General features: G+C 34.8%; 1 protein-coding gene across 1 annotated transcript in view; it reads right to left on the reverse strand.

The window, feature by feature from the left end:
- Positions 1–20,898: 20,898 nt before the first annotated feature.
- The window catches only part of LOC129278996 (beta-arrestin-1-like), a 41,237-nt gene continuing 35,712 nt past the window's right edge, over positions 20,899–26,423 (reverse strand). Inside the window, exons 10-12 of the mRNA XM_064111577.1 lie at positions 26,331–26,410; positions 25,816–25,864; positions 20,899–25,263 (exon numbers count right to left, since the gene is read on the reverse strand). Of these exons, the coding sequence (XP_063967647.1) occupies positions 25,167–25,263; positions 25,816–25,864; positions 26,331–26,410 (226 nt within the window). The 3' untranslated portion in view covers positions 20,899–25,166. The remainder of the gene's footprint in view (positions 25,264–25,815; positions 25,865–26,330; positions 26,411–26,423) is intronic.

The raw sequence follows: 26,423 nt of genomic DNA on the forward strand, positions 1-26,423 counted from the left end.
TTCTATTGGTGGCAGCACCAATAAGGCTTCTCTGCCTTCTAAGCTGTCTCCTCGTTTGATGAATTATTTCTATTACTTGTATATTCCAATATGTTTGTAAATGTTATTTTTGATATATGAACGAAATATGAACGAAATAAGGAGCATATTGTGAGGAAGAACTATGTATACAGTAAGCTGAATTTTGTCACAATTATCATACTAGAGGGAAAAACAATATTGCATAAAGACACTCCTTTAATGAAAAGGATGCCTTCATCAAATGAACGTATTCCACATCGGCATCTTTCACTAAACAGCTTCTGTTTACCTCTGAGAGAGCTACACTAGCGGAGAACAGAGCTTACGTCATCTGCCTGGAGAAGACAAGATTCCAAAGCAAACGCAACCCCTTTTGAAAGTTGCCTGCCATCTGATCTTGGCATACAACACACGGAAGTGAATTCTCAATCAAGTGCCAACTTCACTGCATAAATCTTGAATGTTTTATGTATTTGCGATACTTTTGTGTAATTTTTGTTTGTTTCATTTTACCCATTTTTTATTTCTCCTTGTATGCTACCTGCTTTATGCCATTTTATATTAATAATTTTCACTGTCTTTTAAATTGTCTTTTGATTTTAATATAGGTTTTTAATTTTTGTTTTGATTCAGTTAATGTGATAGCATTGATATGTCATGTAATTTTGATTGTGTACTATATTTTACTTTATATTAATTGTATTTCATTTATTTTGTAAATCTTTCTATGTCTACAGGGCTCTTTTGTAAAGCAGGCCTTTGGGCACTGAAAGGACTACCCTGTTTTTTAAATAAAACTGAATAAATAAATACACTGGTATAATGAGGAGCTGAAAATGATATCTTTCCCCTCCTATATTCCTCACCTGTTTGTATCAGGATGGAGGTATGGGTATTAGTCTGCAAGCACAGACTCATATTTGACACTTCAATCAATAACAGGTCTAGAGTGAAGACTAGACTCAAATGACTCTGTCATGCAGTGTAAAACCAGCCACAGTACATAGTGAATCTAGTCTAACTAATTCAGACTCTGCAATTTTGCACTAAAAAGCGAATTGCGAAAATCAAGGGTCTGTGCATGCAGACTATTAAAGAAAGAAGGAAATATCAATATACATTAAAGCATTCTCATGATAATTCTCCTTTTGGAGCACTATATAAATAGGAAACAAAAAAATGAGCAATCTTATTACAGACATCCATTTATTCAGTGGATACTTTTTTTTTAGTTTGCTCTGAAGCATTTTGATCATCTCATCAAGATGGAAAGTAAATCTTATATTAAATTACATCCAGTTTTATTCACACAAATTAATATTTTGTTCTCAATATGCTATGAAGCACTTTGAGCATCTAATCAAGATGGAAAGTATTACATGAAGATCTTTATATAATCATTGTTACTTATCCATTTTCACTCACTTAAATTATTTTGTTGTTGTTTATTTGCTAAGTGAAGTGAAAGTGCTACCTTGAGCATATAATCAAGATGAAACGTATTCCAGGTAAATCTTGTATGATTATTGTTACATCCACTTTCACTCACGTAAATTATTTTTCTGTTACATGCTATGAAGTACCTCAAGCATCTAATCAAGATGAAGAGTATGCTAGTTAAATCTTATGTCCTTGTACTTGTTTCAATATCTAATCACTCCAGGCCTAACCATTTTAATTGAACATATTTTTCTTGGGGTCTTGAAGCCTACATAATCAGGGTATAGGATTTCAATCTGAGGAGTGTGTCATTAAAGGGATGGTCCGGGCTGAAAATATTTATATCTAAATAAATAGAGTAAAATTCGCAGAGCAAAATGCTGAAAATTTCATCGAAATCGGATAACAAATAACGAAATGAATTATAAAGTTTATCAATATTTTGTGAAAACAGTTATATGCACATCATCATGAATGTTCATTAGGTGGGCTGATGGTGTCACATACCCTCTTTCCATTTTTCTTATGTTATTACATGAAATCATAAATGTTTTGTTCTTTCATACATGTGTAAATGATGTGTATCTCCATTATGATGAAATAAGTTGCAGCAATAAATAACTAATGCACTTAATCAGTTTTCAATGCAATTGTTTTAGTTCTTGGTAGAACAATTTCGAATTTACCTAATTTCTTTAATAAAATACAAAAGAACAAGTGGGGATATGACATCATCTGCCCACCTAATGAATAGTCATAAAGACATTCCTAGAACTGTTTCAACGGAATAACGCAAATCTTTAAAATTCAATAACTTCATTGTTTGTTACATTTTCAGCATTTTGCTCTGTGAATTTTACTCTATTCATTGAGATATAAATATCTCCAGCCTGGACCATCCCTTTTTAGGACTTGTTTGATATTTTATCCAACAAAGTCTGTTATTGAAGTATCATCTAACATTCAAATCCACCAAAACTCTGGAAGTGTAGAAGAGATTGAAACTTTTTGTCAAACAATTTGTACTGTTCTCCTAACTGTCTGGGCATTTATCTTTAAAGGCAGTCCATGCAATTAAAAACTACAGACAACGATCCGTAACTTTAATTTTTCAGCCTATTCCATGCTTGACATGTTGATAAAGACTAAAATATGCGGATATTTTATTTTGACCAGACACCTGATCAAAACAACTGTTCATCTAAAATCACCACATTTCGGCATAAAATAATCTTATTTTTAATATGCATACCAACATAACTGTTTTAGGGCCTATATACCCATCAAGAATAATCTAGTATTTTATTAGTATTAAAGTAATGAAATTGGAATAGTGACTTGCACTTTTGGAGAATTTTACAAGTTGGGTAGGCCAGTAAACCTGTTGGTTAAGACAGTGTAGTAGTGTATCAAACTACTATCATCAATTATTCCATCGTAAAGATACTGGTATAAACTTCTACAATAGATATTCAAGCACTGAAAGTGATTGGCGCTTGGCATAGAGTATAAGATTTCAATTATCACAAGGCCTCATGAAATAAGAAACTCTACCTTAAAATTGCCCTTGTTAAAGCCCAGAACATGACTGCAGCAACATGCATTAAACCCAGATCTATTCTTCATTCATGCTCTTTATTCGATATTCTCTTTCATACTCGAAAGAGTTTGATATTTTCACAAGTCATGCATTAAAGGGGAAGTTCTCCCAGACAAAATTTTAGTGTAAAAGAAGCAGAAAAAAATAATAAAGATATCAATGAAGGTTCAAGGAAAATCCAGCACAGATATGAAATGTTATCAGAAATTTAATTATTAGATTTGTGATGTCATATGCGAGCAGATTCCCCTGTATCATGATTTTAAAATATCAATGAAATGTAATTTTCTAAAAATATTGAAATTGGTTTTATTGTGCACATGTTATACCAGGGAATAATTTTCCTGGTATCGCATCGCAATCTGCTCCACATTTTTCAAACACTGCTACACATAGTCTTTTGTATAATATATTTTTACAATTAAAGACTGTACATTTTAATAGTTGACAGCTTTTCTCTTATGACCAAAAAATGTTATTAAAATTTGTAAAGCAAAATTATTCCCTGTGTACCTTCAGTATATCAACAGCCAAATTATTTCACACCAGCTAATGAAAAAAGACAACTTCTAGTCATCATGATCCATCAAACGATTTGATTTATTCATTTATATTTAACTTATGTGGCAGCAGCTAGTATGATGTCACAAATAAAAAATTTAAAGTTCTAGTGACTTTCTTCAATAATCTTCAATGGATATTCCTCAAACCTTCACCAATACCTTTTATTATTTTTTTCTGGTATTTTTAAAACAAACTTTTCATCAGGGTGAACTTCCCCTTTAAATCATGATGGTACTGTGAAAACACTGTATACTGTACTATATGAACTTGACAGCAGTTGTTTAACAATTAAACAACGAGTGTTTAAAGTTTTAAACAACAATTTGTTTAACTTATTGATGATTAGATATTGAAAATTGAACTTGGTTGTTAAGGATTTGTGGAGCGTTGTAGCCCAGTGGATTAGTCTCCGGACTTTGAAACAGAGGGTCGTAGGTTCGAATCCCAGCCACGGTGTAACTTTCTTCGACAAGAAATTTATCCACATTGTGCTGCACTCAACCCAGGTGAGGTGATTGGGTACCCGGTAGGATTTTTCTTTGAACGCTTCAGCGCCTATTAATGACGGCTCAGCTACAGCCCGGGTAATATTATGAAACCAAGTATCAAAGCGCAGTTGTATACATGCACAAATAGTAACTGCAGTAAATGGACATATTATTATTATTTCGACTCTCACACCCCTGGTAATCAATACTTTTTTCATCATTAGAGTGTTGTCAACAAGACTACCAGTAACTAGCCACATGACATCCTCCTTTATTTCCTTCTTTTCATCCATGCCCATCCAATGCATTTTCTTCTGTGGTTAATTGAATTATTCCGGCCTCTCATGTATTACCAATCAAACCGTAGATCTATATCACCCCCTATCTATCTGGGTATTCAGACCTGCCCACTTGAGAAATATGTATAGCCAACCTGTGAGTTTTATCATTTATTAATGTTTCTTTAAACATAAATTATGCCAGTAACGCATGATCTAATAGTGAGTTAAAACAGAATCCAAAATGATTGCCTAATTATCTCAAGGTATAAATAACAAAATTGTCCCAAATTATTATGGTAGAAAAAGTTTAATTGCCGAGAAGTGAGTGACAAACACTGAAAAGCATTGCATTCCTGCCAGGTGTTGGGTTTTTTCAAAGCAATAATAATAGAATGTCCCATATGTGCATATCTGTGTTAACAGTGTTTTAACTCAGATTTCATGATTTAATCAAGTGAAGATTAGAGTAAATGTACCAGATCTAGATCTACAATTGCCACAATAAACCTTGACGACTCATGACATAATTTACTGCTGTGAAATTTTTTAGTTGAGCTTTAAAAGTTCAAAATACCAATTCATTTCCAAATTTACACATATCAAAATAAATGAAAGCTCTTATAATTCATGAGTGTGGTTTGAAATGTTCACATTACTTTTAAAAATGAACATTCTTAAAACCTCATCTCACTGATGAATTGATAAAAATAAAACTTAAAATTCTTTTAATTAATACCAAGTTATCTTGGAGAAATCCCTGTGATATTCTCTGCTCTTATTATTTTATTTTTTTAATTTGCATACATGTATTTCTTTTGGGGATATCATTCATTTCTTTGTACACTGGCAAAATACTTGATACTTTTCTTCATCAGGCCAGTGTGATTGCAGCTTCTGTTCCTGACAAGAGATGACGCAAACTCTTCAGTCATTATAAGAAGAAAAGCGCATAACCGCAGCCGCTCTTGTCATTTTTTTTTATAATCAAGACCAAGATCAATTCACGAATACCACAATTTGAAGAGCTGCAATAGCATCTTGCCTTCTGCAGAAAGATGTAGAAAGATGTTTATCAACCACTCCCTTTATCCAGTGATGTCACAATAGAACTAGATGAACGAAAGAGCTACTTTGCCAAACATGTTGACCTCACCCACATTATTAAGACTTTATTATTTCTTATTGCAAAATTTGTCATTTGTGTAATTTCCTTCTGCTTCAAAAACCCACAGAAATTGTGCTAGTTAACATCACAAATGGGGTCAGTGTTAAATTGTACATAATATGCAAAGCACACAATTAGGAATACCAGCCCACTCAACCCTGGTGTTAATTGCGTATGCCTCGCATTTGCTGGAAAACTCCCCAGGGAGTGAAGAAAGCACCTAAAATTTAATGACTGGGAGAAACCATATTGTTCCAATATTCTTTATAAGTGGAAAGTATGCACTTTGCACAGTCTGTTTCACAAAGGGTATGGTGATGTACGTATTGAACTATGTGTTTCAAACTGGTAGAACAGTCAAATTTTAGATTGTGAAGATAATCTCACATTGAGTGTTCAGTGTTTCTACATATATATAGGGGACTACATTGAAATCTATTTCAGTGTTAAAATACTCACATTCAAAACAGTATGAAAATGAATTACGCACTATGAGCACATTGTGAACACACTGTGAACATAATGTGAACACACTGTAAATTCACTGCGAACAAAAAATGGGTCACGGTGAACGCACTTTAGACACACTGAATACACTATGAACATCCTGACATTCCTGTGGGACACTGTGAGCAGACTGTGAATACTCTGTGAACACATGAACACACTGTGAAAACTCTATGAACACATAAACACACTGTAAACGCACTGTGAGCACAATGTTAACGCACTGTGAGCACACTGTGGGTATGCTGAACACTGTGAACACCCTGTGGGACACTGAGCACACTGTGAATGCACTGTGAGCACACTGTGGGACACTGTGAGCACACTGTGAATACACTGTGAGCACACTGTGGGACACTGTGAGCACACTGTGAATGCACTGTGAGCACACTGTGAATGCACTTTGAACACACTGTGAATAAGTTGTGAACACCCTGTGGGACACTGTGAATATACTGTTATCACATTGTGTTCTTTCCAGCAGGGAATATTATATTACAAGATAAATATTGTCCCTCCATATCTCCGCTGAAAGTCACACAGTGTGTTCACACAATGGATTACGTGTACCACACTGTTACAATGCTCAAATTTTAACAGTGTCAAAATAATTTTACACCGTGTGCACTGATTCACGTTAAAATACTCAAATTTATCAGTGTGAGGATGATTCATATTGTGTTTCACACTGTGAACACACTCGAGGAAAACTGTGTCCTTTCCAAAGGGGTTCATTTAAGAAATGAACACTTCTCCCCCCCCCCACTCATTGCTCTATAATCTCCATTTTACTCTGCTACACTGTCAAAAGTGTGGTGTTAAAGCTGAAACCAATTGACATCCCTTGAGAACTTCATGCCCCTGACCCTGAGGTGTTAAAATTGCGCCCTAGAGCGTGAACAATCCGACTCCAAGGAGTGTAATAGTAACAACAAAAGGTGTTGTAATACCCAACCAACCAAAATGTAACACCAAAGTAAAATGAACGGTTTTGGTGCTCTATGCACACCATTTACATGTAACACTACACAGTTTCTTGCTGTGTACATGTACATGTATGTGGATGTATGTGTATTCACTCACTGTCATTTCAACACTAAAGCAAAAATAACAAACAACAGCTCTTCTAGATTGATGAGACCATCAAACCACACCGTCCACAATGCAATGCAAATGCAGCCACATTCAAAGTATCTTCTTTCTATTGGGTAGTGAAAATAAAGTTAGTCATAAAATATTGCCCCTTGGGTGTCAAAACGTCATATCTTAGAATTAATCAATGTTGAGGGCTGCACAGAAAAAGCTTTATTTTATATGGCAATGGTGGAAACATTATTTTCTGAAAACAAGCGCCTAGTCCGCCTACATTTGTAATTTCCGTAAAGAATTATTCCTCAGAGGCAAATAAAAGGTTGTAAATGTGTAATGTTGTCATGAGCCTATTCTGAGATGTCTTAATCATTTTCTGAAATGTGAGATACAAGCTTTTAACATTCCAACAATGATATGCTTCTCGTAACCTGAAACTAACTGCAGTGGTATTTATAGTCTTTTTATGTGAACTACGTATACATGTTATGTACCAACATGTGCATCAGTATGAGAAAATTGTATTTTAATTTTTATCACTTCAATAAAATGAGCATTATTTATAGAGAAGGAAGAAAAACTATTTGGTGCAATATGAATGCCTATTAATATTATTAGAGCCCAACTGAAGCAGCTGAGTGATAATGACACAATAAAATCTTTGACACAATAAAATCTTTAACACAAAGATGAATCACCAATCATCATAGATCTAGATTTAGAATATTCTAATACCGCTCTAGCAAGCCAAACATTATGAAATAATAAAAAACTAGTAAAATATCAACCTAAAATTGCATTATATTCCATACTCAATAAGATATTCCGCCAAAAAGAAGAAAAATATATTTGTCTGGGAGCCACTCATATTTAGACATTTTGATTGTAATTTCAACCTAGATTAGCTAATACTACATCATATCTTTCACACAAATTAATAATTTTCACAGTATTATGAAATGTCTGATTATAAATTCAAAGTTTGAAAGTGAATACTCTTTGGATTATTAAACTAAATGCAGACTTGGCTGCAAAAAAAAGGGCCCTGCAAAAAGAAGTAAAATTTGATAACAAGCTTTTTTCTCTAATTTTGCATTGTTCTTGAGACTTGGGGAAATCACCAATGATGTAATTTAAGAAAAAATATGAAAATTGTAAAGCCTCTAAAACCAATCAACATTTGTTAGAATGAAGTCAAAAGAAATCAGGTCAGATATTTCAACAATAAACATCTTTAGAAGGGAGTGTCTGAGAAATAATGAGTGTTAGTTACACCCACAATAAAGAGGCATCAAGTGTGCAATTATACAGGATTAACTCTATTTAATCACATTCATCTGGTCTTGCAAGTCGCATTAGTGGTTTAAGCTTTAAATCAACAGCTTGGATGCACTCTACGTTGAGTCACCAGGGAGTTTTTGCGATTGAAATGGAGACCGATTCTGTTAAAATGGACACTGTTAATAAAAGTTCTCAAATCTAACAGTGTTAAATCAATTTCACACTGTGGCTACCTCTAGATGGGTGTGGAATTAACAGTGTGTTGGCATTGTAGACAACATGAATGTGATTCACACAGTTGAAATGCTCAAATTCAACAGTGTAAAGATATTTTCACACTGTGAACACCTCGACAGTGTGACTGTTCACAGCGTATTCACAGTCGTCTCTAAGATTCACACTGTTTACATTCAAATTCAACAGTGTGCAGATATTTTCACACTGTGGACACCTCGACAGTGTGGCTGTTCACAGCGCGTTCACATAGTTGACTATGTAAATATGTGATTCAAACTGTTGAAATGCTCAAATTCAACAGTGTGAAGATATTTTCACACTGTGGACACCTCAACAAATATCACTGTTCACAGTGTGTTGACATGGTCGACTATGTGAATATGTGATCCACACAGTTGAAATGCTCAAATTCAACAGTGTGAAGGTAGTTTCACTATGTGTTCCACACTGTGAACACACTGTGGCACACACTGTGGGACAATGTGTTCTTTATGGTTCTATGCCCTTCTTTCTTCCCCTTCTTTTTTTTCTCCTTTTAATTCACTTATTATAATACAGTGTGATTAAGTTTGATCACTGGTGTATTTATGAATTGTAACAATGTGAATTAAATGGAAATTATAAACTGAACTGTACTAGAAAAGAGGACATACTGTACACATGTACAAGTACCATGATATTTGTTGTTTCTGGAATTGAAATTATGAATTCATTTCAGAGAAAAGGGCAAAATGGTAGACCTACCCTTATCTATGGCTGTGGCATTTGGAATGTCATCCAAACCACCAAAAGCCACCGTTTGGATGAAACCCATTAGCATAAAGTAGAGATATCCTAGCATTGCAAAACTGTTAACCATTTCAAGAACTGAAATTCATTATAAGGAAAAGGAGTAGGGTTCACAAATGATATTGAATTTGTGTCTTTCACAATGCTTTAATCCAAAGAAATATCACCATATGTACATATATATCCATTGAAATAATTTACATCATGAAGAGAAGGAGACTTAGCAGAGGATATGGGATTAAGATGTATTACAAAGAAGAAATAGAGAGTGGTGGGGGGGGGGGGGGGTTATGAGAGAGAGAAGAAAAGAGAGAAAGAGAGAAATAAAGCCGCAAATAAATTATGTGTAAAATATTTCAGTATTTAGAATGATGCATTGAGCTACATGTAAGAGGTACAAACCATACATATTGTATTTGCTAGTAATTTTTTTTTAATTGAGAGCAAAAATATTTGCAAAACACCCCTCCCTCTCACGTCCCTGGTATGACAGAAGATATTTAAAATGAAACTACCGGTAGTGCTTTTCCAAAGCTCACAAGCATTGTCTTCCAATGTTAAACAAAAAAATAAAATAAATTGTGTGAATGAATGGCTAGTTGCTCTAAAAGAGGGGAAATATGACGTCTGCCTTAAAATAAATCAAACAAACCTAATTTCCTATATCCAAACTAAATTTGTATCTCCTCAATCTCATTCAATAACATCCTTGATCTACAAAGTAAAAATATAATACATATTTATATCTTTTTACTTCAATGGCAATATGGCATGTTCTTTTTTTTAGGACAGCACCATCAAACCAAATAAACAACATTAAATTATAAAACCATTTATCGATTCAGAGAGTACTTATTATGAAACTATTAAAACTTGTAGGCCTATATTACATGTATCAACATAACATTGACAAGACTATTAATTAGCTATTAAAAATTCAGCCAAATTTAAGGGTATCAATAATCTTTATTGCATGACTTATAGGCCTACACCTTATGTGTTTAACTTAAAAGCCCTGTGGAAATACAGCTGTCTATTAGAACTGGAGCTATTTTTGTTGTTGTTATTGTTGTTGGAGATGAAACATCATTTCAATTAGAAAGGTGATTTTACAGTCAAGTTCAGTTTTAACAAGTTTATAAAACTTATAAAAGGCCATCTTTAAACGTGTATTTGGGTGGGGTTAGGAGTCTTTGATTTAATTAAGTCAATAATAAAGGTGGGGGAAAGGGGGCTGCTCATCATTAAGGGGCATTAAGGGGCAATTTCTCATCGATGGAAAGGGGGGGGGGGGGCTGGGGTGCCTCATCAACCTATACTAGTATTTACATGCTATTCCTTCAATTTCTCTGCCATAGCTGTGTAGTAGTGTAACAGCACAAAATGCTAATAAAAGGGATAATCGATCTTTGTAACATTTGATTTATAAGCCACCATAGCTATTAACAATTACAATACAAAAGATCAATCATGTGTAATAATTAATATCAAGTTGAATATTTCTCCTGCTTTTTTAAGTGTGTGACATACATGTACATGTATGCATGCATGGCATGTACAGTGTAATTGGCACATCGATGGCATCAATATTATTATTTACATGTATTTCCCATCCATGATTACTGTTCAAAATTACTCTGAAAACTCCACTCACACAAATCCTGAAATTAATCAGCAATCTCTGAGAGTCTAGTTAACATCAATGAAGGAAGCTAGTGAGAACGGTAATCATGACAAAACTGATGACAAAAAAGGCAACATTGCAGCAGCAACAATCCACTATCATTTCATCACCATCATAATCATCAATATTAGCAACGTACCTTGTTCCCTGTTTGGACCTGCTATCAGAATTAGGTCCATTGGATTGGTCCTGGTCCTGGAACGAACTATTGGTCTCTCCTCCTTCAGTTGCCATGGTGATATTCACTATCCAAAGGTTACAAAATTGATGATCGAAAAGTTGTATTGCGAAGTAAAGCTTTTATTTTCTTTGTCCTTTCTTTCCCTCGTAATGCAGTCGTCTTAATGCTGATGTTTCAATAACCACTCAAATCTGTATCATTGTTACGAGATGTACATGTAAATGATGCTTCAACATGAAATTAATCCTTTCATATTCAAGCTGCATGCAATCCTCCTTCAGGAGTCTAGGTAGATGATTTCCTTCCAGGTAACTGTATGTACCGCAATATAGAGTAGTAATATATATGCCTCTTATGCAATAGCAAAAACTATCAACCTGTTTTGGGATAGTTGCTTCCTGTGCTATCTGCCCAAGCTTGGCATACAGTGTAGACTATAAACGTTTGATAGCCAGATGAGAGGTTTTAATTGGTTTATTGAATCTCCTGGGTGGTTGTTATCCTATCCTAGCCAGCTCCTTGATTGCTTCATCACGACTTGCTTGAGAGGTGGAGAAACCCTTCTTGTAGCGAGGATGTGTGGCGTACACACGGGAGCCTGGATAGCACTCGCAAGCACAGCAGCTCGCCTGCAGACAATATTAAACGATGACCGTCAACGGTGACATGGTATAGACACACAGGGATTGCCGGTGTACAGAGTGCAGTCTGCTGCTACACGGTGGGGGAGATCAAGGGAGGGTGGCACTGCGTGGGTGTGTGTCTGTGTGGGAGTGCATCCGCGTTCTTACTGAGATGGGTAAATCAAGGAGCACATGTTAAAGCTCCTTAAAGGTAAATGTTTTGCGTCTGGGGAAGATGCTCAATTCAGGGATTCGGTGCAGGCTTCTTCCTCGAAGGGTGATGACAATCAAAGGGGTGTGTTTAGTGGCGGTACGAAGACACCCTGGAGAAGGTCAAGATGTGCTGTCTCCAAAACAAACAAACAAAGATGCTCGAAGCAACGCGGCAGACAGATGCAAACATTGGTTCTTCTCCGCACCTGTCACTCAGCTCTGTGATTGATAAAGGATAAATGATCGAGACTAATTAAAATCTTACTGAGTATTATCAAAATTAAATCTTCTAGGAAATCTTCAAATATGATGTACATGTACATGTGTATGTTTTTGAAGGGGTTCTCTGGGTGTGTCATGACAATCTGTTCATTATCTTTTTTCATCTATCCCCACCTCCTCTTTCTCTCTACCTTACTCTCTTTCTCACTATCTTTCTTTCTCATAAATATAATAATTTTTAATAGTTTCCAGGATGTCTTCCTAAGGGAATATTACACATGAAACTACAACCCTTATAATTATGTCTATAAAAAAAATAGGCCTACAATGCATATATTATACTGTGCATTGAAAATCATTCAAGGAAACAACAGTCAAGAGCATTTTCAGTGCTTGACTACCGGTATTAGTAATTGGTTTGAAATAATACATTGCATGATAATCATGCTTTCTCCCCCCTGTTTTTCCTTTAAACTTTCTTCTTCTCTGTAACATTTCCTCATTAAGTTCTTATTTCCTTCTTCATCCTTCTTGCTATCCTCCTCTCTCTGTGTGTCTCTCTCTCTTCATCAATTCTTTCCTTTCTCAGTCTCTCCTTCTTGTTCTACCCTTTTTTCACCTTTTCTGTTTCAATTTTTTTCTCCCTCCACCACCACCCCCTTTCTTTTCTGTCTCTCATTTCCCCCTCTCTCCTATCAATTTCCTCCTTTCATATTCTCCATCTCTCTTTAATAGTCCTATTCTCATCTTTCTCCTTGCTTCCATTCCCTTTTCCCCTCCTCCACATCCCCCTTTTATCTCTGTCTCTCATCATCCCCCTCTCTCTCTCTCCCCTATCTATCTATCTATCTATTTACATCTATCTATCTATCTCCATCTCTATCTATCTATCTATCTATCTATCTATCTATCTATCTATCTATCTATCTATCTATCTATCTATATATCTATCTATCTATTTTTCTCTCTCCCTCTCTCTCTCTCTATCTATCTATCTACCGGTATCTATCTATATATCTATCTATCTATTTACATCTATCTATCTATCTATCTATCTCCATCTCTCTCTATCTATCGATCTATCTATCTCTCTCTATCTATATATATATATATATATCTATCTATCTATCTATCTATCTATCTACATCTATCTATCTATCTATCTATCTACATCTATCTATCTATCTATCTATCTATCTATCTATCTATCTATCTATCTATCTATCTATCTATCTATCTATATATCTATGTATCTATCCACCTATCTATCCTATCTATCTATCTACCTCTGTCTATCTACCTTTATCTGTCTGTCTGTCGCGCTCTCTCTCTCTCTACACCATTTCACACTCCCATTAGGCCAAAGGTTATACCAGTCTCTTAAATCTTGTGAATGCCAATAGCAGGTTCAAATTGTACTACATGGGAATAGTTTAAAACAGGGTTATCACATTGCTGCACCTGCTTCTATAAAGATTGATAGCTATGTGACAGAGGATGCTAAAATAAGGATTAAAGGAGGGTGGGTTAGTTTTCATTCTTAATCATCCCTGACATGCTACCATATGGTTCGGTTTTGTTCAGTTTAATATCAATTGTATAATCAAAGTAGGCCATATATAATAATAGTTCTATATATAAATGAACAATAAATGCAAAATTCATAATTTAATTTGTAACAAATGGACCACTCCAGATGTTTTTCCTTGGTGGCTTTGGATTCAGGGCCCTTGGAATTACAAATTAGATGTAGATCTATATAACAAATGAAAATATAAAAATGAAACAAATATACATACATGTATCAATATTATTTTGAATTATACTTGATTAATGTAAAAAGGGGGAAACAATGACAATATTTCCCAACTTTTTTCTTTTGAATTTATACTTTTACAAAGATTGAAAGCTTACATGTATGTACATCTATGTGACAGGTGATACTAAACTAATCTTTGGAATAAAGGGGCATTTATGATCAACCAGGGCCAGGTTACATAAAGCTTAATGATTGATCGTGGGGCAGATTCTTACAATTGATCATACACAATTAATCAATGCAATCAATCGCAGAAATCGGCCCTGTGATCAATCGCTAAGCTTTATGTTACAGGGCATTGACATCCTATCATATACATCCTGTTCTTCACAGGATATGATTTGTACATGTTGATGATAAAAAGGTTAGAAAGGAATAGGAGAAAGGAGGGAAAAAATACAATTTAAGGGAACTCAGGAAATAATTTTGCTTGCCACATTTGATGAGCATTTTTGACGAAAGCTCTCAATTACGTTGTGTACAGTCCCACGCTGCAGAACAGATTAACACCAGCGTGGTATCTATATCGGAACACACCACAGAGGTGTTGAAACAACATCGGTTTGGTGTTAGGCTAACACCATTTGGCATTTACAGTGTTAGCAACACTAATTAGTGTTAAACCAACATTGGTTTGATTCTAAAGTGGTGTTGTGTCAACACTTCTTTGGTGTATTCCGATATAGATACCAGGCTAGTGTTGAATTAACACTAGAGTGTTTTTGCAGTGTACATATGAATATATTTGATACACAAAAGTCTTTCCGTGTAGCAGTCTTTTAAAATTGTGGAGTTACTGACGGTGTGATACCAGGAAAATTATTCCCTGAAACTACAGAATGTGAAGGTATGAAAGAAAACTATTACTATATATGTAGCACATCCATTGTTGTAAAATTTATTGACACTGATTGCATGAAGATTGCATGGAATTTAATAGGGAGGGAAGCAAACTGGATACTATATCTGAAGATAGGTATGAAGAAGAGAGAGAGATGAATCAGCGACAGAGACAGTGGCATACCTTAAAGAGAAATTCCAGTAGTTGCAGTAAACACTGATTTCATGAGAAAGTCTGTAAAACCAGGCTTAATTGTCAGTATGTCATCGAGGATCTAGATCTGGTACAGTTACATAAACTGAACTTTGTGAAATCTTGAAATCTACGCTGAAAAATGTTCAGACTGAACTTCCCCAACACAGATAAATAAGCGCACGTGGGACAGTGTATAATTATTGCTTTGAGCGGCGGGCACGACGCTCTACCCGAATCCTGTGCTTATTTGCTGATTTCTCAGCAATTACACAATTTCTTCCAGAATCCTTTGGCACATGCGTTTTATTTATACAAACAGACACTTTGGTGGTCATTTCATTGGATTCTGTACGAACTCATTTTGATATCGTTACCAAAACTAGCATTTACCTTTAAATCTAGAAATTAGTACATGTAGTTACTGTATTTGTTCAGAAAAACACACAGCACACTTTATACTCATCGCATATAGCAGGGAGTTGATTTCCTGCATAATACACACCAATATATCACAAACAATGAGTGAGTATAGGGTAAGGTTTTTCGGAAAAAAAATTACTAAAATCTAGAGAGAACATAGAGAGAAGAATGAGGAAGAAAGGCAAAAAGAAGAAAACCACTTCACGTTCATTAACGGATAAATACTGAATTCTGTAATTCCCATCTAGACTTTGTACGATATCACCCGGTTCCAGTTGACAATGGGTTAAGAACAGACAAAATATGAAGAAAAAAATAACTGCCAATACAGCAGCCTGTCAAGAAAAAGCTGATACAATTGTAACAATTTCAATTGTTTCTGTAATGATCATCAGCTACAGCCGGGGTAATAATGATATACCAAGTATATTTCAGCGCCTTGAGCACATAATCAATGTGGATTTGGCGCTTTAGAAATACTCTATATTATTATTATTATTATTATTTACTAGTAGCTCAATGCTGTATATTGAATTGACTTGATTTACTTTAGTGCTGTAAGCACTTGATATTTGCATTTGGTTGGAAATGAAATTGAAATGAAATCAAAATGAAGTGCAGAGGGGTACAGGGTGTACATGTCAAAAAAGAAATAGTTGAGATCAGTGGCAGATCCATGGGGGGGGGGGACACATACGACCATGCCCCCCCCCCCCTTGAGAGCCATAATACAAATTTTTAATGTAAATACTAGTATGCCGGTCTTACCGAAGTGTGTCCCCCATTTTTTGCTTGTCAAATTTTACATGGACGAAACGACCTTCAATTTTTTTTGAAAACCTTTTTTTTTACTTGTCAATTTTTTTTTCTGGAAAATGTGCCCCTCCCCTTTTGGAAAATCCTGGATCTGCCCCTGGTTTAGAAGAAGGGTGTTCCCCATTTTTTGCTTGTCAAATTTTACATGGACGAAACGACCTTCAATTTTTTTTGAAAACCTTTTTTTTTTACTTGTCAATTTTTTTTCTCAAAAATGTGCCCCTCCCCTTTTTTGGAAAATCCTGGATCTGCCCCTGGTTTAGATATACAGGATAAATGACAAAGACAAATACAATAATGAATTATGTTTTTCCTTTTACTTCATCTTTAATCATTATCATGATATAGGGTGAAGTGATGAGGAACACAAACCAGTGCTGGCTGCACAGAAACGTTGTTAGCCTAACTGAAACTGAAACTTTATTCTGTCGACCCCTTTCGGAGTATGAGAATATACACAGTTAGATACATACATCATACATTCATACATAGTATGCATACGTACATAAATACATACATAACAAAACATGAATAAATATAAAAAGCTATAACAAGATGGCAAAAAAAGGTGAAGAAAGCCTTGAATGCAAAAGATAATACTGTTGAACACATGAATAACAAAAAGAGATAGAAAAAGGATATAACAGATTAATATACATGTATATACATTTGGTACTTATCTACAAAACTGTGTTATGATAATATTAACAAACTTGGCAAGTTTTTAGTGTTTTGGGAATTTTGGGAATTAAATAGACTACATGTATGCATTTTTAAAGTGTTTGGACATTTGGCAAACTGAGAGGGAATATATTTGCTTCTGTCTAATTTGAAGTTAGAACACTCAAATAAATAATGAAATTCATCACCAATCTTACCCAGGTTACAAAGATTACATAATCTATTCTGTCTAGGAATACCTTCATAACGACCCTTCATAACATAGCGCTAACAGTAAGCCCAGTCACATCTTATGGATTGTGAAGTCAAAACATTTATTTCAATGTGTAATTAATGCATTGTTGTAACATTAGGCATCGCTGCCACATAACTGTAACAGGGCCTCTGTTTAAGCACATTGCTAGCGCTCACAGCGTTTCTGTGCCGTCAGTACAGATATATTTTGATCATGATGGTTCAGATTCAGATTTAATTCTGTTGGAAATAAATCTAAATCTGATCATGATGGTACGGTAATACATAGAAAATCATTTTTAAAAATGGTTCACATGAAAGTAAGCAATGGGGCAGGAATGGAGAATTAAAAACAGAGAAAGATGAGGAAAAGGAACAGGAAGAGATTTTTTAGACAACAGATTGGATTTCACAGCTACGCAGGAAAAACTCAGTTCAGCACCACACACACTTTTTAAGCCCAAGTTATTGGAGGTGGGAAAAACAGAGGAGAAACATTGAGTTGCATGCACATTACCCTTTCACACTTTCTTTCAGATTTATTTTTTATCATCTTTTTCTCCTATTCTCTCTTTTGTTTATAATAGTGCTTGAAAATTCTGGGCGGATATCCAGGATTTTCCAAAGCCAAAGGGGGCACTGACACTGTCAGCAAGGAAATAAGGAATGAATTAAAAGATATTATAAAATTAAAAAGAATTGCGCACTTACACTTTAGTGTACTCCTCTCAGTTCAAATAGAATCTTTTTTCGTCTGGATCAGGAAGTCCACGCTAATTTCTTCCTATCTCATGAGATTTTGTCAATTCTGCAAACTTAACTTGCAGTTGCAATCAAATTAGCCTCACCAATCCATGCGGCAATCATACAATACACACATCGCCACTGAATGCACAAAGACAAAGCTAGCTGTCGTATCATGAGCTGAGATAACGATACTTTCGCTGCTTCGTACCGTAGATACGTACCAGGCAAGGATGAAACAAAATACAAAGCATGCAGTCATCGAAAGCACTCGTGCCTGGACAAGCCGAGGGGATTCCCCGACTAAACTTTTCGTGCCACGCCCCCTTCACGAAGTTTGGGAGGCTTGGCTCCGGAATCCGTTTGATGTACTCATATCATTCACACAAGTATGAATAAATTAATTGATTATGATTTCAATTAATAACTTAAGAAGAGGTAAAGTGGGGATGTGTCATCATCAGCACACCTACTGAATATTCATGATGACGTGCATATAACTGTTTTCACAAATTCCATTTAACTTTGTTATTTCTTAATCAGATTTTAATGAAATTTTTAGCATTTTGATCTGTGAATTTTACTGTATTTATTTAGATATGAATATTTTCAGCCCGGAGTATTCCTTGAACCAATTCTCCTCGCACCATTTTCAGGCGTCAGTTCCCAAGCCCCAATGTCATGTTAAATTCCAGTTCCCAGGCAACCCCATTAGCAGAGGGTCATCTAATTTGTGAGTTCTTAAGCCCCTTATTTCATTAAGCAACGTCTATAAGGGTTTGGTTTCAGACATTAGGGCCAGAACCCCTACCCTTAACCCCGGGTTTTAAACTGCCCATTATATATCACTCTCTCGCACCTCTCCCTTTTCTTTCTTTCTTTCTTTCTTTCTTTCATTGTTTCTTTCTTTCTTTCTTTCATTGTTTCTTTCTTTCTTTCTTTCTTTCTTTCTTTCTTTCTTTCTTTCTTTCTTTCTTTCTTTCTTTCTTTCTTTCTTTCTTTCTTTCTTTCTTTCTTTCTTTCTTTCTTTCTTTCTTTCTTTCTTTCTTTCTTTCTTTCTTTCTTTCTTTTTTTTTTTTTTTTTTTTTTTTTTTTTTTTTTCTTTTTTTTTTTCTTTCTTTCTTTCTCCCAAGACCATCCCCTCTCTCTCCCTCTGTCCCTCTCTTTTCTTCTGCGCCCAGCCCCTCATACCTTACCCCACTTGTTACTATAGGGGAAGGCGGGGTAAGTTGAGCATAGGGGCAAGTTGAGCCACCACCCCCAGGCCAATAATGAATGAGTCAGACTTTATGGTGGTGTCATGTATTGATGACCCAGTACATAACCCTTAACCCCATCACATTGTTTTCAACTTTGAAACAAAAAGTACTTTTTTAGAGGGAAAAATACAAATTTCAGCAAAAAAAGTAAAAAAGGGTGTGAAATAGATCAGTGCTTTTTACCCAGACACGACTTTAAATATAATAAAGAAATAAGAACAATATTGTTAGTCCAGGTACGGATTCTCATTCTTGTCATAGTCTATTACATAATGGATGCATAAGAAATGTGTGGATGTGAAAATATCGCATGAAGTTCAGACTGGGGTAATTTGAGCCAGCCAACATGGGGCAAGTTGAGCCATGGTAATTCTTATGGTAATGTATAATAAAAAAATTAAGAAACAAACCTTGAAAAGCCATTGATATGCAGGCAGAAAGGTGAAAATTCACATGACAGTTCTTTTACTTTTTAAGGATGCTAGTATTTATAGAGAATTAGCAAGTGAAAAGACTTTAAATAAAAATTGACATGCTGGTTCTTTCCGCATACATTTTGCACATAGTTTTTGTGGTTCAACTTACCCCAGAAGGTGACACAATTTACCCCACAGATGGGGCAAGTTGAGCCATTTGACATCGTTTTTTTCAAAGGTCACAATGACTTTCAGTGTGCATGGGGGTAGAAAGTTATATATAGGTGGAAAATATTTCCCAAGAATCAAATTTAAAGGCAAGGTACTTATTTCTACAATATTATTAGTCATATCAATTCTAACATGCAAAATGCAAAAAGTGTCACAACTTACCCCGCCTTCCCCTACAGAGTCTATTCAGGGCATTTTGATGGGGGGGGGGGGGGTGGACAATAAAAAAAGATTAAATAACAAGGTAACAAGGGTATACGACTCAGAACTCAAACTTTCTATATTTTTTTTACTCTTCTTTCTTAAATTTCTTACTTTTGTTTCTTTTCCCCTCTTTCCCCCTTGTTTGTGATATTAAGAGTGGTGGCTAAATGGGGGTTACCGTCCCTTGCCCCCCCTGCAGCACTGCCCCAAATCTTAACAATCCATGGAAATATAGAAAGTGATTGATGATTATTTTGGGCCCATAGGCGGTGCAATATGGGGCAGGGGCGATTGACCTTTGTGACTTTACAAAAAATAACAGATGAGGGAAAAATGGAAGAAATAAGGATGAAGGGTATAATAGGTGATGTCTGGGCCGTAAAAGTCTACAATATTTTTATGATTAAACTGAAAAAAAACAATGACGTCAACTTTAGGTCATCTTGCCCCGCCCTCTACCGAAATAACCCGGCACCGCCCCTTTCTGGGCCGAATTATTTTTTATATTTTAGTGATGAAGTGTGTAAGAAATGCATATAGTTATACACGTTTCCTGTGCAACCATTATAAAAAAAACTTATAAGGAATTACAAAATTCAGCATGGGCCTATAAACGAAACTATAAACGAAACAAAACACAAATAACAATCAGATTCTAGATTTTTACCGTTTAATAAATCACACATCAGCCACAATAAAAGCGAATCTAAAATTTGCTTGATCTATATAAAAGATAAAATCTCTCAATAATTAGTGCGATATATTCATATACAATCATGTATAAATGTGAAATGATTAACATTCGTTGCACTCTCAGTACGAAGTAGACGTAATATACAACTAATCCTCGATGTAAAGGAATGATTAATTGTTTCAGCTTAATAGATGACATTGCACGCGAAGAATTAAAAGTAACGTATCATTTAAATTTAACAAATAGAAAAATAAGAAAGTTTGATTCAATCAAATACATGTAGTAAATTATCATTATTTTACGTTTGACAATAAAATAATTCTGTATTCCCTTATTAAATTATTTCTGAGATTGCACTTTTATAACAATGGTTTCCAAGGTGCTCGTAAAATTTGGAAATGACTGGATTAGCAAGTACATTTCAGATAAACCACATCTAACGCGAAGAGCTCCTTGCAGAGGATACTTCCATTTATATTCTTTAATGGATTTTTTTGTCGAACTAAGATTACGTAACTTTCATAAGGTAGTATCAACAATTTCCTCTTTAAACCAATTGACCTTGGCCACTCTCACATAAAAATGTGATGGATCCAGATCCATCACATCTTCGACTTTGTTTTTAACTCCTATCTCTTTTGCAGTTAAGAACAAATTTGGAGATGATTTTGGTATAAATCAATCGCAATTCTTCATAAAACTGGTCTCTATACTCATGCACAGATGACATCTCCAGTTTATTTGTTTATGGTACCCCTGTAAAGTGTGCCCCCGCTCCATAAATCTTGTTGTCATTTACATTCAAGTAGATAACTGTACGTCACTTACATTGTGATTGGCCGAGAGCAGATTTGTTATATTGTCAATGACGACAAGTTTTGTGGAACAGGGCCCATACGTTATTCATTGACATGAGGAATGGTCTACAAAAATATACATAATTATTATTTTACTCTTTTTTACCCCCCCCCCCCTCGAAGAACCAGTTTCTATGTTGCTAAAAGACTATTTATTTTGTATAAACAAAATTTACAGGAATTTAACCACTTCAAAATAGGTGAAAACATTGTAAAGTCATTATGGAATTTAAATTAAGACGTACTATATAAATACTTAGAATGTATACGTATCCGGTTATTTTTTTTCGCATTATGGAGAAACATCGAGCACATGCAACGTTTTTTTTTAATTCAAACTCTTTACCCCAAAACCTTAAAATTTAATGAATCATTAAAGATCGTTTAATAAGAATATAAAAAGAGAAACGTTGTACTGCAAATTACAAAATTTTTGATTTACCAAGCTGTTAAAAACTATTTTGATTAAACAGGCGTGGTACTTCGCCCCTAAATAGTTATAAGGATGAGCATATTGTTAGCTCGATGAACTCCATATCATTCGAATAGTGTATGAGGAAATATTAGTGAAGACGCCTGCTGCTACATTTATCAAAACTAAGTTAAAATCTTACTCAGTTCCAGTGAAGATCCTGTCAAAAGACAAAATATCTTTTGAAAATGATTATTGGATAGATCAAGAAATGCATTCAAATTTTATACAGATATTTCTAGACCGATTAAATTGTTATGAAAACTTGTTAGCTTACCACAAGCCTGCCTGGTATGTACAGTATGCAAACTAGATTAAAAGCAACGGCGCCTTTCTAAATTAAGATTTTAATCTTCCTGGGTCACGTAACACAAAGGTTAGCGATTAATAATCGCACGCTTGATTTTTACGATTGATTGTACATTGTAGTCAATGGAATCAATCGTAGAAAAATGTTCTACGATCATTGCTGAGCTTTATGTTACGGGCCCCGGATCATGATAGCTCGTCATTAGTTTTACTCTCTGGAATAACAAAAAACAATTTTCCGCTTTTATGTGTTATCCTGGTTTGGGGGAACCTGGCTTATCTTATCTCTGTGGGAGCATACCAAAAGAGTTTCCAAATTCGATTGTTAACCACACTACATGTCATATAAAAGCCTTTAGTACCCTCTTTGTGGGTAGCAAACTTTTAAATTCCAACAACCTTTTTTGGCCATGACGCATGCGCACATGATCATTCAACCGAGACCGCATGAATATTCAATACAGAGCGCTCTTCAACACCTGGGGCCCGTAACACAAAGATTAGCGATCAATCTTACACTTGATTTTCACGATTGATTGTGCATTGTAGTCAATGGAATCAATCGTAGAAAAATGTTCTACAATCATTGCTAAGCTTTGTGTTACGGGGTGGAGAATGGCTAAGAACTGGTTTGTTGACCTGTGTTTTGTTCATCAATTTAAGCACTGGCGTACAGATAGGGGGGGGGGGAGGCTTTCACGGCCAAGAAAAAAAGAAAAGAAAGGGAAAGAGAGAATGTTGAAAGATGATAACATTTTCCGAATATTACGTCGTCGGAAATCTATCACAAAATACGATTTTTAAAATAAAAATGTCAACATTTTTGCTCGCTCGCAGCTTTCTATAAATTTTACGTGATTTGCCATATCTAGCCCCCTGAAATTTTTTGGCACATTACGCCACTGAATTTAAGATATTTGCACCTTAATTATAATTATTGCACTCAAACCTGGGAACAAAACTTTTCCCAGCATATAGTAGAAACAATTATTTTACGTCATCAATAATTATTCAAAATAGATGCCCTGCATCAGTTGATTTCGGAATTATTAGTACACCACATCTAACTTGTTCAATCAATCAAAGCATGCGAATATCTTGTAGAAAATGTCGTATACGGTATGCTAAATTGCTTTCATCGATTTTCTCTCGACATACCTTAAAATCTAAAAGCGTTGTGTAAGAAAATATCCCTCAATAAATGGGAGGTCCTAAAGGTAGATGCCCTGCATCTTTTTATAATAATTCAGCTATAATAAAATACGTTCAGAATAATTGTTCAAAAATATGCCATAGCTCGCTTCTGTATGTGATTATCTTATAGAATGTTACAGATATGCTGAATTTCTTTCATCTAATTTCTTTCGACAAACATTAAAATGTGAAATACTAATATCACTTCCGGATATTTTATTCACGTGAATGTTTGAATACGAGGCTTACGCTATGTACAGTTACACAAAACAAAACCAACCCACACTGTAAAACGTTGTTTAAAACTTAAAGCGAGTTGTTTAAGCCAGTAACTCAAACAACTATTGATTAAAATTTTAAAGGCGTTGTTTAACATTTAAACAAGTTGTCTAAAAGGTTAAAACAATTGAAAAAAGGTTTAAATAATTGCTAAAAAGGTTTAAACAATTATTTTCAATTTTAAACAAATTGTTAGAGTGATAGGCTTACACAACGTGCTTGAAACTTTAAATAGGGTTTTTTACAGTTCAAGATTTAAAGGTGGATAAATCAATGCACACTTTTTATATCCGTTTTCCATTCAGTCAAACACGGACTACCTTGTTGACTATGTGAACAACTCTATTGCCATATCTCTCTTGAATATAAATATTAAAACAGTAAAATGTTCGTTATCTTATGTACATAAATATAAATAATTTCTTCTTCAACTGCCTTGCATTGTGACCTACGTCAAGTCATTCTATGCGGGCCGTGACCTTGATCGTTGATGACGTCACCATTTGCTAAGGCACCCGGATGCATGATAAAAAGAATTCCAACGTTTCTTTAATAGCAAATGATTATACTCGCCTGCCATCAAAGTAAATTATTTGTTCTTGATGACAATAACAAATATTGAAACTAATAGCTCATACTAATAATAAATATCAACCATGTTAACAACATAAGGTAAAAAGATCGAAGTTTATGATTTTGTCAACGATATAGGGGAGGGGTGAAAACAAAGGGGAAAAAAGAAGAAGAAATTTTGGAAAGTTTGAGTGAAATGCTAATCTAATGTAATCAATAAGGGCCATTGTCGGTGAAAAAAAGTTACCTTTAAATTGAAGACAAAATTTTCAAAAAAGATGATGAGCAAATTTATTTTCATTCTTTAAAGTATAGCATATATAGGCTAGTAACACTTCTAATCAACTCTGATTAATGGCAATATTATTCTAATATCACCATATTAAAACACTAAATATCTTTGCATTTGTAAATTCGTTGTTTGAAAGAGAGCCTTGGTTTTTAAATCGCCTTTAGCTTTCACGATTTCTCATCAATATCCTCATCATAGCCAAAGGATTAAACCAGAATAATTTTCAAATGTGATTTGGACCCTTTATATGCCTATGTTTCTGTGCCCTGGCCTTCTGTTCCTTTCACACACATACGAGTAAAGTCTTCAAACAGCAAATCCTCATCAGTGTACATGGGGGCAGCTCCTCTGTAAAAAATGTTAATTAAACCAAAATCAAAAATCAAAAATCATAGATATAATGCACTTTAAATTCGTTCTAAATTTACCACAAAATCAGCAGATCCAACAATTCATTATTCATGAATCTCTGAAAAATTTCTAAAAAGCAAACAAAAAAGACAAAAAAATATCCTAGTGCCAACTTGATCCGGTGCTGCGCCAAAATCATTTTCATTCAATATCAATGGTTAATCCTGAAATAATATGATCCCGGCAAAGGCGAAATAAACATTGTTATAAGATATCTAAACAATTACAAATTTCAATAACTTCATTTCAAATCGATTACAAAAATATTTAGATAAAGGCCTTCATGCAGCATGTTATATTAATGTTTTTTTTTTAAATATCATGAATTGGAATCATCATGCATGAGATATCATATTGATACATATCATATTATTCTCTTCATTCGAGTTCTAAGTTTTCTAAATTTCTATTTAACCTGTGGTAGTTGGTGATGTGATTTGTTTTACTGGTCTACTTCAAGACAAAACGGACTTTACATAATATACTTACGATGTATCAAATTTGATGAGATTCGGATCAAGGACTTCTTGTTCATTGCCTAAATAAAATGGAAAGAAAAACAACTGTTTGGATGAAGAAAGTTTGAAACACACACACACAAATTACATACTGATATCCACACTTTGTAGGTGAACTTCTTCTCCCCTCTCCATTTCCTTCTCCTTCCTCTCCTCCTTCTTTTCTTCTTTTTCTTTCTTCTTCATAATCATCATCTTCTTCTTCATCTACTCCTCTTCCTTCTTCCTCTTCTTCTCCTTTTCTTCTTCTTCTTCTTCTTTATCTCCTTCTCATTAAGAAGGGTTAACATGCCTGTAGTCATGGAGTTCGGGGGTTCCAGCGACCCCCCAAATTTGTCAAAAGCAAGATAAAAGAGAGGAGGAAAAGAAGAAGACGAGGTAAGATATGGGATTGGGCCCCTAATTGAAAACCCTGGCTACGGGGCTGGGTAAACATTACTGCAAATGATTTTAAGGAATGTAGAAAAAAATATATGAATGACTTACCTGATTCGGGTTTCATAACTGGTTCTGGTGCGGGTGGTGGTGGTTGTGAGAGGACAAACGGCAATTCCACAGATAGAGAACTGCAAGATGTCA

This window comes from Lytechinus pictus, chromosome 16 (genome assembly GCF_037042905.1).
Source record: "Lytechinus pictus isolate F3 Inbred chromosome 16, Lp3.0, whole genome shotgun sequence".
Classification (NCBI taxonomy): domain Eukaryota; kingdom Metazoa; phylum Echinodermata; class Echinoidea; order Temnopleuroida; family Toxopneustidae; genus Lytechinus; species Lytechinus pictus.